This window comes from Nasonia vitripennis, assembly GCF_009193385.2.
Source record: "Nasonia vitripennis strain AsymCx chromosome 1 unlocalized genomic scaffold, Nvit_psr_1.1 chr1_random0005, whole genome shotgun sequence".
Lineage (NCBI taxonomy): Eukaryota > Metazoa > Arthropoda > Insecta > Hymenoptera > Pteromalidae > Nasonia > Nasonia vitripennis.
In genome coordinates, this window is record NW_022279591.1 from 4,812,463 (window position 1) to 4,829,405 (window position 16,943).

Consider the following 16,943-nt stretch of genomic DNA (forward strand, 5'->3'; position numbering starts at 1 on the left):
CAAGAAGTTAAATATAGTTCTAGACAATCATTCCTTCTCGTCTCCCCTTTTACGTCCATATAATACCTATGCAATGCAATATTTAAGATTTAATGGCACTGTATCTAGGCACATGCATATATAAAGTAAGTTAGTCGCAGGGATGATAGCCCTAAGTTTGGTCGATAAAAACTCAGCAACGCCTCATTCATATAGATTCGAGTAGGCGCAAGTCACTATCTGGCGATGTTCTAATTCGCTTGCAGTTTGCTGTCTGGGATTCATTTTTCTGTGGCTCTTTAACATTATCATCTTGCCGTACGTGTCGCTAGTTAATGGTCTAGCTTTGTTATAGTTACATTCGGCAAGTCTTTCCTATCTTGTCCTGAATTTTTTGATTACCCACTTTTTTCAAAAGTATAATGAAAAATATTCATATGATCTTTCAGCTAGCTAATTAGTCCAGTGAGTTGATTATAATTTTAATCCCGAGTTTTTAAGGCGTTTCAATAATAATGCATAAAACTGAGAATTCCATCTTAAAAATCATATATTATTTATCAAGGGGTGCGATATCGCCCTAATAGCAAGTATAAGTTTTATACGCCGTGCCGTCGGGGAGCTCCGCAACCTACTATACTTTAAATTAGCTTTAACCTACTTACCTTTTTTCCGTTAACTTTTTCTGTGATATGTTGTTGATGTTTATTTATGATCATTGTACATTGAAATTTTTAATGAGATCTTTCTAATGGTTATAATTTTTTGTTTACAAATTGCTTTTTTAGAAAACACTTATGATTAAAATCGATTTGCGAAAATTTCTCATATTTTCGCCTCTTTAATTCTCTTTTTTTCCAATTTAAAACATCTAAATTTTAGTAATAGTAGGTTAAATTAATTAAATGGCTGCATTTCCTAATTGATTTCAATACTGAAATCCGCGTTTATTGTATGACGCAGATAAAATTTCCGTCCATTTTTTCGTTTTAGAGTCCGCCTTGTATTCTTCATAGATTAGAAATCAAGAATTATACGTTCTTGAACTCACTCTGGTTTGGGTCGAATATTTTGCATTCTGCTGCTGAGCCATTTGGAATTAACAAGTTGTTTTGATTTTTATATTAAATTACAGTTTTCATTGTTATAGTATATTTCGATATAAGTGCGCAAAAGTTGATTTTACACGAGTGTCAGGCTTGTCGCCTGAGCAAAGCGAGGGTGACAATCACGCGAGTATAGAATAAAAAAAAAGTACGCGTATCGAACGATATGTTTTAAGACAGGGGGCGGAAAATTCAGTTGAACGCACGTGAAGTATGCGTAAAAGTGCATTTTACGCACACTGTATCGAAAAATTATTTATATATTTAAAACTTGACTATTTTTCATTGATCTCATTACTTTTTTAATCTATGGTTATACAATTATTACATTTGCTACAGCATTTGTTAAGTCACAATTAACTTTGACAAATATAAGAATTGTTGTAATAAATATGTACGAAATGCTATATGATTGTCATCCATAATAATTGTGCGGAATGCACCAAACTCGCTTAACCTATTATTTTATTAAAAGTTATAAAAGTATTCTTGTTGAGATATGAGTAATTTCTATGCTAAATCGGACTAGCCTGAGTATAGACTGTATAGAGTACATAGTAAGCATAAGGGTCGTGACAGCTAAAAAGGCATAGAGCGCAACGTACACGATTTGCATTGGTTAGTAATCTATAGATATAAAGCACAAGATCTTGTGTGTTGTGTTTTGAGCTATATAGATATACTAACCAATGCTAATCTTGTGTGCTGTGCTCTATGCCTTTTTAGCTGCCACGGCCCTTAGAGTCAAGCGCCGGCAGCGATTGCTATAGGTATACCCTATCGAAAATAATGATGTCATGAAATTACGTTATTGAATGACGTTATAAAATGACGTTATTTTGTATCAGGAATTGGAACGAAAAATGACGTCATTTTTTCATTTTCAAATTGATTAAGCAGCAAAATGACGTCATTTGCTTTTCAAAATAATGTTCCTACGTAAGTAAATGACGTTATTTTTCTCATTCAAAAGGCACCAAAAAAGGTAATAACGCCATTTTCATACAATTTTTGTTTCGTGCATTGAAAAAAATAACGTTATTTTCATTAAAAATAACGTCATTTTCGTGGAATGACGTAATTATTATAATTATGAGGATTTCAGTTCTACGGATTTTTTGTTTGGTTTCAGGGAGAAATATTATTACCTTAATTACATTATAAAAACGTTTGTTTTATTTACATTTTTTTGTTTTTAGGAGAAATATTATTACATTAACATTAGATTTATAATTGCTAATTGAAACGCTCATGACTCAGAGTTTTTCTTGTTTAGGCAATTCTTTCGCGTACGCTAAAGTGCTCTACATTTCCTATATATAAAAGAAGCAACAGGAGTGACTTATGAAGGATGAATGGAACATCTCTATGTATAAGTACTCCGTTTGCTTCTTATAAGAAAATTTGGAGCACTTTAGCGTACGCGAAAGAATTGCTCTTAAAAATACTAACGTGCCCGAAAAGTTTATATCTAGCGTGCGCGAAAGATCTAGCGTACGCGAAAGGTTGTACGTATCTAGCGTACGCGATATCCAGGAACAATCTTTATCACAATTTTCACCTGCCAAACTTATTAAATTACTACAAAGAGACTACTGTGATATTTTTTTTTAACTGTCTGAAAAGCCATGGTGATGTTAGGTAGGTTAGGTACGTTTGATATATGTATGGATATATGATGCAAGGATTGTATTAAAATTTAAACATTTTATGCACAAGTATATTGTAAATTTTCTTGTGTGTGTGTGTGTGTGTGTGTGTGTGTGTGCATTATATTTTTACTTAGATTTGCTGAAATATTTTCAACACTACTGGATATAAATTTGAACTAAGATAAACACAAAACGTTTGTCAAGGTTTAATGAAATTATTCCGACGTAATCAATGCAGCGATGAACAAATGTAATTATTGTTGTAATAATGCTGGCATCACTTGACCGTTATTTATATACAGCATAAAGTACATCGTCGACTCACGACTGTTCGCGCATACCTATAGATATATTAACCCATATGATGTATCTGTTTCTTGTTCCCTTGTGCGTGTAACGGTCATATTTCCATTGTTAACCCACCTGTGGCGCCATCTCGGTGGCATTTTCGTAAGCTCCTTCCATGCTTCTCTCACGACTCCCGCTAGTCCCTTCGATCGTTGCGACGTTGCGTCCATTTACCGCGTTCAGCTCACTTCAGCCGTTCAGCCGCAGGGATGCCAGATGTGGCACCCACCGTGCGGGAAATTTAAATATTGATTCCAAAAAATTATTCGGAAAATTGTTTTTCACTATTGTGTAATTCATTATAAATCGAAAGATGAAAAGTTACTGTAAAAGAATAATTTTTTTTGTTAAATTAACTTTCTAATAATTAATCACAATGTGGCCCCTTTTACGCTATCTTCAAGGATTAGCAAATGGGAAAGTACGCATAAATAAACGACAAAGGATATCGGTCTTAAGGTCGCTGAATACGATTCTGATATCAGATTTGCAAAATTATTAATTTAAACAATACTGTTTATGAAAAATAATTGCAAAATTGGAGATTTAACAAATACTAGTGTTATTCTGGGGGTTTTGAAGGTCGCTGATCACGAATCTGACATCAGATTCGCAAAATAAAATGTTTAAACGGATTTATTTAAATAAATTATTGTAAAATTAACATTTTTAGAATTTTAATCCCGAAACTATATGAAATATAGGGTTTTTAGGGTTGCTGAACACGAATCTGACATCAGAATTGTAAAATAAACTGTTTGAACAAATTTGTTAAAATAAATTATTGTGAAATTAGCCCTTTTAAAAATTTCATCCCGGAACTGTATCGTATGCAGGGTTTTTGAGGTCGCTAAACACGAATCTGATGTCAAACAAAAAGGCTTTAACTCACCTACCCCACGTGCCAGAGGTTTTCAAAAGAAAAAGATTCGTTTAAATAGTACGACGGCACATCGGAGGAAGGCGAGCGTAGGTGAGTATTAAAGCAAAAACAAAAACGCTTTAACCTACCTACCCCACGTGCCGCTAGTTTATACATGCAAATATTCATTTAAAGATACCTCGGCACATCGGAGGTAGGCGAGCAAACACGAGAAATATTTTAAACAAAAACTATTAAACTTACCTACTCCACGCACCGCAAGCTTTAACATTTGGCACATTGGCGGGAGGCGAGCGAAGAATTTTCTGAATTATGTATAATACAGAAACTCTTTATCGCACTTGTCCCACCTGCCGCTAATTTATATAAGAAAAGATTTATTTTAAGATACATCGGCACATCGTAGGAAGGCGAGCAAAAGCGAGTATTCTATCTAATAAAATAGATAATTCATTATATATTATTGTACATATTACCTGATTGGTGCAATAAAGAGTAAACTAAACAAACTAACTGAACTAAAACTAAAACTCTTGAATCCGCCTACCCTACGCACCGCAAGCTCGAAAATGCCAGCACATCAGAGAAAGGGGAACGAACGCGAAAGATATATTTAAAACGAAAACTATTAAACCAATCTACCTTATGCGCCGCAAGCTTCAATACATTGTTACATCGATGGGAGGCGAGCAAAGGCGAGAAGTATCTAAAACGAAAAACTTTAAGCCCACCTACCCCCTGCACCACGAACTTTAGAAGGAAGTCGAACGGAGGCGTGAATTATATCTGAAAAGAAAAGCTACCTACCCCTCCCACACTACTGCAAGCCTAAATACGCCGGCATAACGAAGGAAGGCGAGCTGCTGCTAGTTTCCTGCATGATAAAAACGTTATCTTCTCAATCTCCTTACACCATGCTTTCCGACGTTTACGTGAAATGCTTTCAAACAAAGTAAAAATATGTATATTGTTAACTTAGGAGGAAGACGAGTTGGAGCGAGTTTCAAGATTACAACTGAAGCTCGGAAACTTCCTTACTGCACGCACTACGACTAGTGTTTTACTTTAAATATGAGAACTAAAGCTAAAACCTTTCTGACAAAGTAGACACGTATTTTGGTTAGTTATGTATTAAAATACGTATCAACGTCCAAAACATAAATCGCGCTACGTAACGAATTTAAATGTAATAAAAATTTAAATAAATTCTGTTTAATGATAGAGTTTAAATTTACATTGATTATATTCTCTTTGGCATTAATAGATGTCAAATGCGGGGATAATAAAATAAAAAATTTAGGTTGCATCACTATACCATAGGTATGTAATGTAGCACTTTAATATTTATACAATTATAAGTTAAATAATTAGATTTTTATAACATGTTTATTATTTGTCGCTTTGGTTTACGTTTATATGTATATAAATTAGAACTTAGTGCCATCTTTATCATTTCTTCCGATGGCTCGAAATCCTCTTGCGATCTTATAAATTGGCGTGCTCGAAGAGAAGCGTCTACTGTTTTCACGTCCAATTTATTGCGACTTTTGTTCTTACATATATTTTGATCGCTATATTCGTTCTGGATCTGCGTTTGCACGAGGCGTAGTTAGCACATCCAGAACAAATGTCGCTAAGCCGAAAAACGACTTCTCTCCTTCATTTTTTTTCGAAATTATGAATAAAAATCCAACAATGTACAACAGTTTTGTTGGCAGTGATTTGTTTGCTTAATTTTAAGGTAGGTAAGTTGTCCCACTCAGCCTGCAGTGCCTTGAATTTATCTTCGTCTGCTATCAGTTTTTTGTAAACTGTCATTAACTTACAAAAGATGTCCTTGTTTTTTTGATGGTACGATTCGGACAGAGCGTTGTCAATGTGTAAGCAATCTGTTAAACTATATACGGGATGCATAAAATTACAAAATCTATCCTTCATCTGAAGAGACATTTCGATGATGTAATTGAAAGCATTTTTACAAAAGGCTTCTAGATCATCGCCCTCTGACAATAATGCTTCCCTTACTTCTTCTCCCAAGTCAAAATCGATGAATTTTAAATAATTTTCAGCATTGAAAACGTCAATGTCCGTTGCTGCAGTATTCCTCACATAGTCTCGTTTCAGAATGCAGGAAACGATATTTTTGTACCTTTTATCTATCTCCTGCTTTGCTAAATGCAGAACAGTGTCTTCTCTCTGGAATAGGGTATTCAGAGAATTCAATTCCTGAAGAGTTTTTTGTAAAAGTAGAAAGTAAAGTCGGAAATCGGATTTTTCCATGAGTGACAGAATTTGTTTGGCTGCCTCATCTTTTTCTGCACTCCGCTTTCTACAGAATTCAATTATGACTGGCCATAATTGAATGAGGCGAACGACACATTGTTCCAAAATTAGCCATCGTGTCGGGCATAATTTTAGTACTCTATATTGCGGAAAACCTAGATTTTCCAATCATTTTTCAGCTTGCAATTCGTGAAAATCGTGTAACTTGTGAGAACTATTTAACAAGTTATAGATCATGCTCAAAAAAGAAATCACTTCAGCTGGCAGCTCTTTAACTGCATACTGCGCACACAAGTGTGTACTATGCGCCGGGCATTGTACGCACACGATCCCTGGAATCGCATCCTCGAGTCTTCGCTTTAAGCCACTTTTTTCTCCAATCATTGTCATGCATCCATCGAAGCAACAGCCGACTACGTTGTTTAATGGTATATTGTTCTCTTCTAACGCTTCTGTAATGCACTGAAACAAACGTTCTGCGCCAGCATTCGCTTTTTCTCCCTTTTTCAATACTGGGACCATACACCAAAATTTAGATTCTAATGTTTTGGTATCGAGATCGATAAAACGAACGCTGATGGCTAAACTTTTATCTTTCGATCTATCTGTAGACTCGTCCACGCAGATCGAAAACTTAGTGCTCCTTAATTTAGTATTGAGTGAGTCTTTTGCACACTTTGAAATTACATTTAACAGCATCTCCCGTACTTTCGTACGTCCTAATGTAATTTCCTGTGTAAAACTTTCTTGACAAACAGATTTAAATACTTTAACTATTTTTTGAAGAGACTTAAACGGAACATTAATGTCTGCGCATAAGCCGGCAAACTTTAACTCGGCTCTGGCTTTCTTACGTTCCCACTTACTCTCCGTTCTAACAGGAATTTTCAAATCTGCCTCCGTACTTTTGTCTTGGCCGTACTTGAGTAAGTGTTCTTTGCTTTTGGCGTGCTTCACTAATATGTGAAATCGAGCAGAAAACTTGATTTCACAAAATTTACATACTGCTTTCTGCGGATCGTCGGGGTCGATTGTCAGCCAATCTTTAAAGCCTTCCTCTTCGAGCCAGGCTGGTCGAAATTTGCGGACTGTTTGCCTTCTTGAGACTTTTCCTCCCCTTTTTGTTGCTACGATCACTCTCTTGCTCGAAACATTACTACCACTCTAAAAGAAATATATACAAATGAAATAAACCGCAACAAATTATATGAATAAATGAAAATTCCACAATTAAAATTGCTATATGGGAAAATCTACATGAAATATTCAGTGTTCAATAGGTATAAAGAACACTGAATAAATGATCATCCGAAATCTACAGAAAAAACTTACGCTCTCACTTGGAAGCTTCCGTTTTTTAACAGCACCCATGGTTCCTCAGGAAGTTGCTGAGAAACTGTAAGTATATGTACACGAGTAAGTATCAAAATTCTCTATGTTAACTTAAATTATGTTCATTTATTTATTTATTTAAATGAGTGGATATAAATTTATCAAAAAAAATTTGTAAAATATTGTCTAAATTATGAAGAACGAGACTGAAGTGATTATTAAAATTTTTATTATCCATCTGTCTCTATTTAACTGTTGCATATTATTTTATTAAATTATCGGTAGATTTTTTCGTAAACGCGATGTAGACCACTATATTTGTATGTAACGAAAAAAGTATAGTCGCTTTGCTAACTAATATTTTAAACAGTATGTTCTTACCTTACGGCCTCAGCTTCAAATATACTGTATATATACTATCCTATAGTAAAAGACTTTTGGCCGCTGGAAAGCCCTTAGTTTGATCGCTAAATCCGTCTGCAACGTTTAACGCACGGTGAAGAGGTTTACTGGATACGTAGACGTGATTTCGAGATACACGTGCTCGATGAATGTACAGCCACTATAACACTCGGTTAATACTTTTCTGCCGTGTTATAACCAGGGCCAGAAGGGCCCTGTTTATTGTAAATTAACGTCGGGCGTGCAGAAGGCACGGCTCGGCCGACTCAGATCATGCACGTGTTTTTACACGAGCCCGCGGAGGCGGCGTAGGTCGGGTCGTAGGAAATAACACACGAGAAGTTTAGATAAGGAAATGTATATTCAATTGTAACTATACACGGCGGTGCAAACGCCGCACACTTCGACGAACGATAAAGAGAGACGAGAGATATTACCCTGTTGACGTGAGAGAGTGAGAGTGCAGGTACTTACAACTCAGTAGTGGCAGTAGTACTTGACGCAACAGACGTGGTCCAGTCTCGGACGTGGAGATGTAACAGTTCGGACGGGCGTCGCAGCAACTCGTCGGTAACGCACGGACGAATATTGTTCGCTCTCGGGATGCTCGCAGGACTCACAACAAACCCGCGTATATAGTAGCGCGAGCTACTCGTTTGGATAGCGCAGCGAGACTAACTCTAGTCGCGGCTCTCCCGGCCGTCGGCACATCGTTGTCATATCTCGCCAACGCTGTGCGGCCAGGCGGCAACCGCGCTACCTATGCTCTCACTCTCTCTGTCTCTATCTTGCCTCGTTTCTCGTTCTCGCTCGTTTCGGCGCTCGTTGGCAGCTTGCTGAAACAATAATCTTATTACAATGACGTGCACTCGGCCGTCACACCACTTTCTAACAAAATTCGATTAAAGTATTCTTCCGACTTCTATCAATTTTTCTTTCTTGCTCTCTCTCTCTCTCTCTCTCTCTCTCTCTCTCTCTCTCCTTAACTGTCGCGTTTATTTATAATATGGCATGAAAGTTGTGGTGAAGTCGAATCACTCCCTTCTCTCTATCTCTTTGTTCGTGGCGTCTTTCACGAGAAATAAGTTAGTGGACAAACAAACTCTATTTTGTATTACGGAAATACGGATAATCGGGGAAGGAACAAAAGCAAATTGCGAGACAGAACACTTGCTTCGGCCCTTGACAGTTTGCAGTTCGTTAGTGCGGCACCAATTGATCTCAAAAGATGGAGTGAGTACTGTGTTGTTTATATCGCGTGTGGACACGGGGAGTTTTCCTTTGCTGACTACTGCAGGCTACTGTTGACGTTATTGTTGCATGATATAACTCGTAAGTATCACTTTCTTTTCACTCAAAGCTACTGTTTTTTTATCCTTTCCTTATTGAGATAAAATACACAAATGTCAGAAGAACAAGCACGTGTTGATACATGGGCTTCCGCAGTTGCACTGCTTTATATCAAGATACGTCACGGTCATGAGGAACGTGTGTGTGTGTGTATATATATATATATATTTATATATGTATATATATATATATATATTTATATATCATATTTATGAGAACGTACATATATATACATATATATATATATATATATATATATATATATATATATATATATATATATATATATATATATATATATTTATTTATTTATATATCATATTTATGAGCACGTATATCAATACCACTGATTATAAACATTACATATATATCAACTACAGCCAGCTGAACACTGTTAAAAATCGATCGCTGTTAACTTAAAAATGTATGTGTAGAAATCACCCGAAACCCGTAAGAAAAACAGGCGCCAAAAAGACAACTTTTTTTATGTCGAGAGGCATGCTTACCGACTAAAGTTTTTTTTTTTATTAATGCCAACTTAAATGCAACCCGATTTGGTGGCTATACTATTGTCAAGCATTTATAATACATCACAATACTAGTGCCATAAGAGGTCCTTTACGGTTCTTGTACAAGCGTACGAGCGTAGTGATGGTGGTTAACGCAGTACTAAGAAGGACAACTTATGACAGGAGTATCGTAAATGTAATTTTTTCGTATTTTTTTGTGGCGGAGGGAATTCACAATTTCGAAATACTCTTAATTACATTTAATGCATAGTTTCTATGAGCAATTACAATCAACTTATTCGAATTTTGACATAAAATTAATTTTAATTTACTAACATTAGTAAGCATAAGAATTAATCACATACAATACCAGAAGATTGATTTGTTGTAAACCTCGGTCAATAGGTTCGTGTGCTACTACTGTGCACTGAAAGTGCTTAATGAAAAATTTGCTCAATGATAGTTATTTTTGAAATTCAGGATAGACGTTTACGTTGGTATTCTGTACATATGTAATTGAAGTTATACAAAGCCTAGCGGTATGAAACAAGGGGAAATCTAAATGAAAATTGATTAAGAACATTACAAAATTTTGTGCTCCAGGATAAATGTTCTTGTTTTATGTATAGGACATACAGGACCCAGGAAAAATAATGTTCTCGAAAAGAGGCCATCATTCAAAGGCATTTAATAAATTCCATTTATTTTTAAGGAATGCTTTTTTTAATTTGTTGTTTTTTTGCTACTCCGCCTAGTGATATAAGTTTTCCGTTTGCGTTCCAAGTCATCCAGTACATGCCGTTGAACAATTGCATTTTTTTTTAATGTTTCTCTTGTTAATTTCCCATAAAAGAATTCAAATGGCAATATCATTAAATTTTTCCGTGATCAGGATTATATAACGTACCTAAACAACTTTCTCCGGTAAGAATGCCCCTTCAAAAAATTTACGCGTCCTTTAAACTAAAATTATTTATGGTCTTTGTTGGACTTGTACATTACAGTTTACTTTAGAGCACCTTTATTAAAAATTTTAATCGCTTTTTATCATTTCATTACAATTTCTTGTTATTATAAAGTTAGTACAATATTATTAATTTAGTGATGTTTTTAAACAGATTAGATGTATTGAAAAGTATTATTTTATTCATTGTATTAACTAAAGAAATAATTTATTTCAAAACATTGTATATTCTACTTACAGTATACTTCTTTAAAAGATGATACGAAAAGTCAGTATTCTTAGGCGAAACAACAAGAATAGTAATGAAAAAAATGACAGTGATTCGCGTATTGTTGGTGATACTAGAAAAGATCGTAAGATATTGAAAATATTAAAAAATTACATTTGAGAGCTAAACATAGATAAAATCCAAAATACATATAATAATACAAAATATTTTAAATAAAAACATATAATATTAGATTACGTAGGACTTTTCAAACAAGGAAATACGTGTTACCTAAATACATGTCTTCAAACATTGTATATGACCCCAGAATTAAGAAATTCTTTATATACGTGGAATAATAAACATGAGGATACATTTTTTTAAAATAAATTTGACAATGCAATTTTATTACAAATGCAAACTATTTTTTTAAATCTGCAGGTACTTGAAATTTATTTATTATTTTGTTGTTTAATCATTCTTTTGGCAGATAAGAACTTTTTTTTATCATAGACGTCACAAAAGTCTGCTATACATACGACTTCATTAACATCTAGCTTTGGATGGAACGCTCAAGATGTACAACAACAGCATGATATTATGGAATTCTGTCAAGCGCTGTTAAATATGATAGAGAAACAATTCCAAAATACAGCTCAATCAAATATTATCAGTGCCCTATATGAAGGTATTTAAATGCTTATATTTTATATTGAAATGCAGTCTGTAACAATTATTATTGATATTATGTTTAACTGAAAGTATATTATACAGGGAAGATAGTTGATTTCATAAAATGCATAATATGTAAAGCAGAAAAGCAGAAAGAAATTACTTTTCGAAATATACCTTTACCAATAAGAAGTGCGCATTCTAATGTAGGAATTTACGGTACTATGGTTAGTTGGTTTTTAGTGTAACACACTCGTATCGCTATAATATACACTGATGCAGATACTACCGGATTAAATACAATGCGTTACTTTTAGCAATTAATACTTAATATTTATTTTAGGAGTCAGCATTACAAGCATATCTTGCAACCGAAACTTTAGATGGTTGCAATAAGTATATGTGTGAGAAATGTCAAACCACAAGTACAGCTGAAAAAGGATTAAAAATAACAAAACTTCCATATATACTTACCTTTCAAATAAATAGATTTGCTCAAGATTTCAATGCGGAAAGCATTATAAAATTAAACAATAAGTACGTCACTTTATTTATTTTGTGATAAGATTATAGCGCTATATAATCAGATTAAAAGTATAATAATAATCATTATTATAATAATAATAATTATTATTATTATTATTATACTTTTAATCTGATTATATAGCGCTATAATCTTATCACAAAAAACAAATTTACTATATCTGGAAATGTGAATCTACAAATTTATAATAATAATAATAATAATTATTATTATTATAATTTTGTAGATTCATATTTCCAGATATATTAAATTTAAATTGGTGCTTCGAATCATCATATCGTCAAGAATCTTTTGAACACAAAAAAATTATGAAATTGGAAGGGCCACACATGTACGAACTTTTCTCTATTATAGTTCACAGTGGTACTCCTATTAACGGGCATTATTATGCTTGTATAAGAGATTTTCGGAGTGGGAATTGGCTATCTTTTAATGATCACATTGTTACACCGGTATTTATATAATACACATCGATATATTAAAATTACAATTATGCATGCTCCGCCTTGAGAGTAACGATTATTTTTATTAAATGGAACACAATTAATGATGAGAACAATTTATTAATATTTTATTATACAGATTACTCATGACAAAATCACAGAAACATACGGAAATGGTATAAGTACTGCCAATGCATATGTTGTTACGTACCGACAAATTGATAGAGAAAGGAACGCTTTACCTATAGAGAGCAGCCAGTTTCCTCCACATATTAAGGTAACAATAATAATATAATAGTTCATGCAAGGGTTGAAATGTTGCTTACGTATATTACTAAAATTTGAATGCTATAGGAATTATTAAGCGAAGAAAATACAAAGGCGGAACAACCTGTTAAATTCGATCCAGAAAATCATAGCTCAATAGCTGGCAGCTTTTGGGGCAGCACATGTAAAACACATGATAATTTGTCGTTACAATACCCCCTCAACGATATAGAACATGAATGTATCAGTGCCAATTATGTTGATTTGTTACCTCCTTCTATCGCTATGAAAGTATGTGATGTTTAAAGTATTATTGATTGTTAACATTAAAATTTTGCAAGTATAAGGCATGAAAACGGACTTTTTATGTATCGAAGTAGGTAAAAATATCGCGCATTTCAAGCACGTTTCTTTTATTAAATTTTAAATGTACGTTATGCAGACTCGAAATGCACGATCTCTTTGTCAACTTTCATGCATTAAGAAGGCCCTTTCATACTCTTGTTGGAAAAAATAATATGTAGGATGCGGAGAAAAAAGCAACTTCACAGTGTGGTGAGGTGTTTTTAGCACTCGTCTACGTTTTGGACGTTCTCGACTCCGACTCCTGCTGAACTCTCGCTTCAATAGCTCATTTCTACCCTTGGTACAAAATGTAATATACACATGATATTTGTTCATTTCAGTTGTATTCCGAAAATGATTGTTCAACCGACGAAATGCAAAGCCATGAAAAAGTAGAGAAATGGCTCATAATGAGTGATTTTGTAGATACAATCACTTATTCGTGTACCATTGCGAAAGAGCAATTGTCAAAAGACAAATTTCTTGTAAATTGCTATCCTTCAATTCAACATTATAGCAATAACATAAAAAAAAAGTACGAGTTACGCAAACGACCGGATTTTGATATTAATGTGGAAGTCTCAGATTTGGTTGATCAATCAGAAGAAAATAAAATGATGAATTTCAGTACAGAAGGCAAGCAAAATTATGAAATATTTTAATAAATACAATAAATGAAATCAAGTAGTGGCTAGCGACTAAATAATTTGTTACAACTTATATACTTTTTTTATCAAGTACAGAAGTACCATCATGTCCTTATGAAAATAATTCTCCAATCAACGGTCGACCGACGGAAAATTCTCCGAATCACTCTCCGAGCGATCGGGGCAGCATAAAAAGCTCTGCTTCAAGCGTTCTTATTTTCGTTGACCCTGAAACGTCAATTGTGCAGGAGCAAATAATTGGTGACAGAGCAAAAGTTCTAATAAAATGGGCAAATGGAAAAGAAAACTTGATAACTTTTGTTATACCTGCAGAACCGTGTACTGTTCAGGATCTTCTTAATGAGGTAAACAAATTTTAAATATAATAAGAAATTGACATATAATCTATACGTCTATTCTTCTATCGATATAATCTATTCTTTAAGTTCCTTATGACAAACCAAAAATCAAAAACGAATCTACGCGTATTTTGTACTGAAATAAATGAATACAACGTGTTTTTCTGAAAACTACAAAATTTACTATTATAAGGCTTCCTTAGGAAGGCAGCAAAAAGACGTGTCGATTAATTTTTTTATATTTTACATATAATGGACCCTATAGATTTTTTACACAAGTTCTGTTATAGCTAACGCTTAAAAAATACAAATTCCATCGATTTTTTAGGCACAAATCTCATCGCTTCAAAATCCTTGTGTGATGTTACAAACAGATCATACAATTGCACATTATGTCGTTAATGTAGGATATGATTCGCATTATGCTAAAGACAACGTTTTTACAATGGATACAATAGATGACAATGAAACGTAAGTAATACATAATTCAAATGATTGCAATAAATTGTTCACTATTCTTCAACACTCATTCAGTAATAGTACTTAATTCAGTCTGTGGCTCCGAAGCAAAGAGAGATAAATCCATTTTTCCTATAACGGCGCAGCAATATAATTTTAGAGTAATCCTTGCCTTTGCTCACCTCTTTCCTATGTATTTACAAAGTGCAATTTAAGCGTAATAAAAGCATGATAAAACTATTATGTCCTTAAAATCTATTGCACACTTTTTGTACAGTTATATCAAACTTAAACAAACCCAAAAGCCCTAAAATTGGACTAGTTTCGTTTCAACTTTGAGCCACAGAATCTAACAAAAAATTCTGTATTTTCTCATGTAATGTTTGCCAGGATCACAATCTATCCCCCACTGCCAGCCGCCGGCGGATTCCAAATAAAGAGATGTCATTTAAATTGTTTAGAAGAAGGAAAATATCTAAATGATATTATACTAGATTTCTATCTAACGTACTTTTTGTGCGAAATGATATCCTCTTCAGACAGAAACAGAACTCATTTATTTAGTTCTTTCTTTTTTAAAAAAATTGCAAGTGCACAGAATAAGAATAATATTCCAACAAAAAAAATATATGAAAGTGTACAAAAGTGGACGAAGAACGTAAATCTTTTTGAGAAAGATTTTATTATCGTTCCGATCAACGAAAGGCAAATATTCATTACTATACATCATTACTAATATACATATATTAATATACGTAAATTGAATTCATACTATAATTATGAAACTTTTAACATTCCAGTGAACATTGGTATTTGATAATAATTTGCTTTGCAAATAAACGTCGTAAAAATAATGTGTTGGAAACGGCACAACCTGAGTTCGTTGAACGCAAAGAAATTAAGAAGTTTGTATATTTTTGTAATATTAGCATATCACAGTAGACTGTTCTATGATTAAAATGCAATAAGCTTTATAAATTTATTTTTAGACCATGCATTTTAGTACTTGATTATTTGGGTGGAATAAGGACAAAGGCTGCTAACATACTCAGTCGGTACTTGAATTATGAATATGACTAACTGGTTTAAGACTGAAGAAAGCATATTAAATAAAAGAGAGTACATAAAAAATTTAATACTTAATCTGGCAGCAAATAGTTCATGAAAAATTATACAATTCTCCAATCACGTTAAGACGATTTGGAGCTATAAAAAAGATAATAAACATGATATTACATTTAAATGTATGCACGTCAATCCGTAGTCCTAAAAGAAGGTTACAATATTGATTTAATAATAATTAATATTTATTGCATGTATATAAATATTAATTATTATTAAATCAATATTGTAACCTTTTATTTACCTTTGCAGTAGCGGGTATACTTCTTTAAAACCTTAAATTCTATAAAAAAATTAATCATGTCCAATTTGTAATAACAAATTAAATTATAAATCGTTGTCTTAATTTATTAACAACAAATTAGAGATTGGGTACAACATATAAAAACTTGAAGAACATCATAATTAATAAGCCAGCTTTTTTGTCCTTTACCTACGACTTCATCCAGGAATTGTAACAAAAACCAATATTTGCTTACCTTTGACTCGAGAAGCAAAAAGTAATGCAATTTGGATATTTCTTTTTTAATCAGCCTGCAAAGAAATCGCATGCAGCCTCGTAAAATCGCTCTTCCCTTTCGCCGGCCTTTTATATTTTTTGTAACGCATGTACTGATTTTCGCGTTTCAAACTGCACTTGTTGCATTTCACGCGAGTTTAGAAGATTTGCTAATGAATTGAGTGGCGGGTGCAAAAGTACTTTTGCGCCCGCTTCTGCATTTTTTCGCTTCTGAATTTTTTCGCCGGCCGGTCCAAAAACGACTACCTTTGTCCCTAATTGTAGGTAAAAAAAAACGCGAAAATCGTGCATGTGTTACAAAAAATTATTTTCTTATTAAACTCTGCATAGAACTTTCGACACGGCAGGTAAGACGGTTTAAGCGGTTTTGTTTTGCCTGTACAATACAAAGCTGCCTTGGCTTTCATCGGTAATAATTCCAAATCATAATCGCATGAAACTTACTGTCAAGAGCTTACATGAACACTAGAAGTTGAAAGAAATGTCAGCGCTTTTGTTTTGTCTGCAAAACTCCATTTTGCCTTCCGCCAATACTGATTGAAATTATTT

The 16,943-nt window shown here is 33.6% G+C and overlaps 2 protein-coding genes across 2 annotated transcripts; both read left to right on the top strand.

The window, feature by feature from the left end:
* The first annotated feature begins 12,474 nt into the window (after positions 1–12,474).
* On the top strand, positions 12,475–13,307 carry LOC107981636 (ubiquitin carboxyl-terminal hydrolase 47-like). The gene is made up of 3 exons (XM_031920910.1): positions 12,475–12,684; positions 12,815–12,952; positions 13,030–13,307. Exons 1-3 carry the CDS (start codon positions 12,541–12,543, stop codon positions 13,246–13,248), a joined length of 501 nt encoding a protein of 166 aa, XP_031776770.1. The 5' UTR covers positions 12,475–12,540; the 3' UTR covers positions 13,249–13,307.
* Positions 13,308–14,034: 727 nt separating this feature from the next.
* Positions 14,035–15,488, top strand: LOC116415946 (sentrin-specific protease 6-like). Its single transcript, XM_031921644.1, has 3 exons — positions 14,035–14,299; positions 14,622–14,764; positions 15,143–15,488. The coding sequence occupies exons 2-3, from the start codon at positions 14,655–14,657 to the stop codon at positions 15,486–15,488; spliced, it is 456 nt and encodes a 151-aa protein (XP_031777504.1). The 5' UTR covers positions 14,035–14,299; positions 14,622–14,654.
* The last annotated feature ends 1,455 nt before the right edge of the window (positions 15,489–16,943 follow it).

What these genes read in the sequence shown, in the direction of transcription:
- LOC107981636 (XM_031920910.1), top strand. Translation starts at nt 12,541, where the DNA reads ATGAAATTGGAAGGGCCACACATGTACGAACTTTTCTCTATTATAGTT. An exon ending in ATGATCACATTGTTACACCG is followed by an intron (nt 12,685 to 12,814) that starts GTATTTATATAA and finishes TTTATTATACAG; the next exon opens with ATTACTCATGACAAAATCAC. An exon ending in AGTTTCCTCCACATATTAAG is followed by an intron (nt 12,953 to 13,029) that starts GTAACAATAATA and finishes TGAATGCTATAG; the next exon opens with GAATTATTAAGCGAAGAAAA.
- LOC116415946 (XM_031921644.1), top strand. Translation starts at nt 14,655, where the DNA reads ATGTTACAAACAGATCATACAATTGCACATTATGTCGTTAATGTAGGA. An exon ending in ACAATAGATGACAATGAAAC is followed by an intron (nt 14,765 to 15,142) that starts GTAAGTAATACA and finishes AATGTTTGCCAG; the next exon opens with GATCACAATCTATCCCCCAC.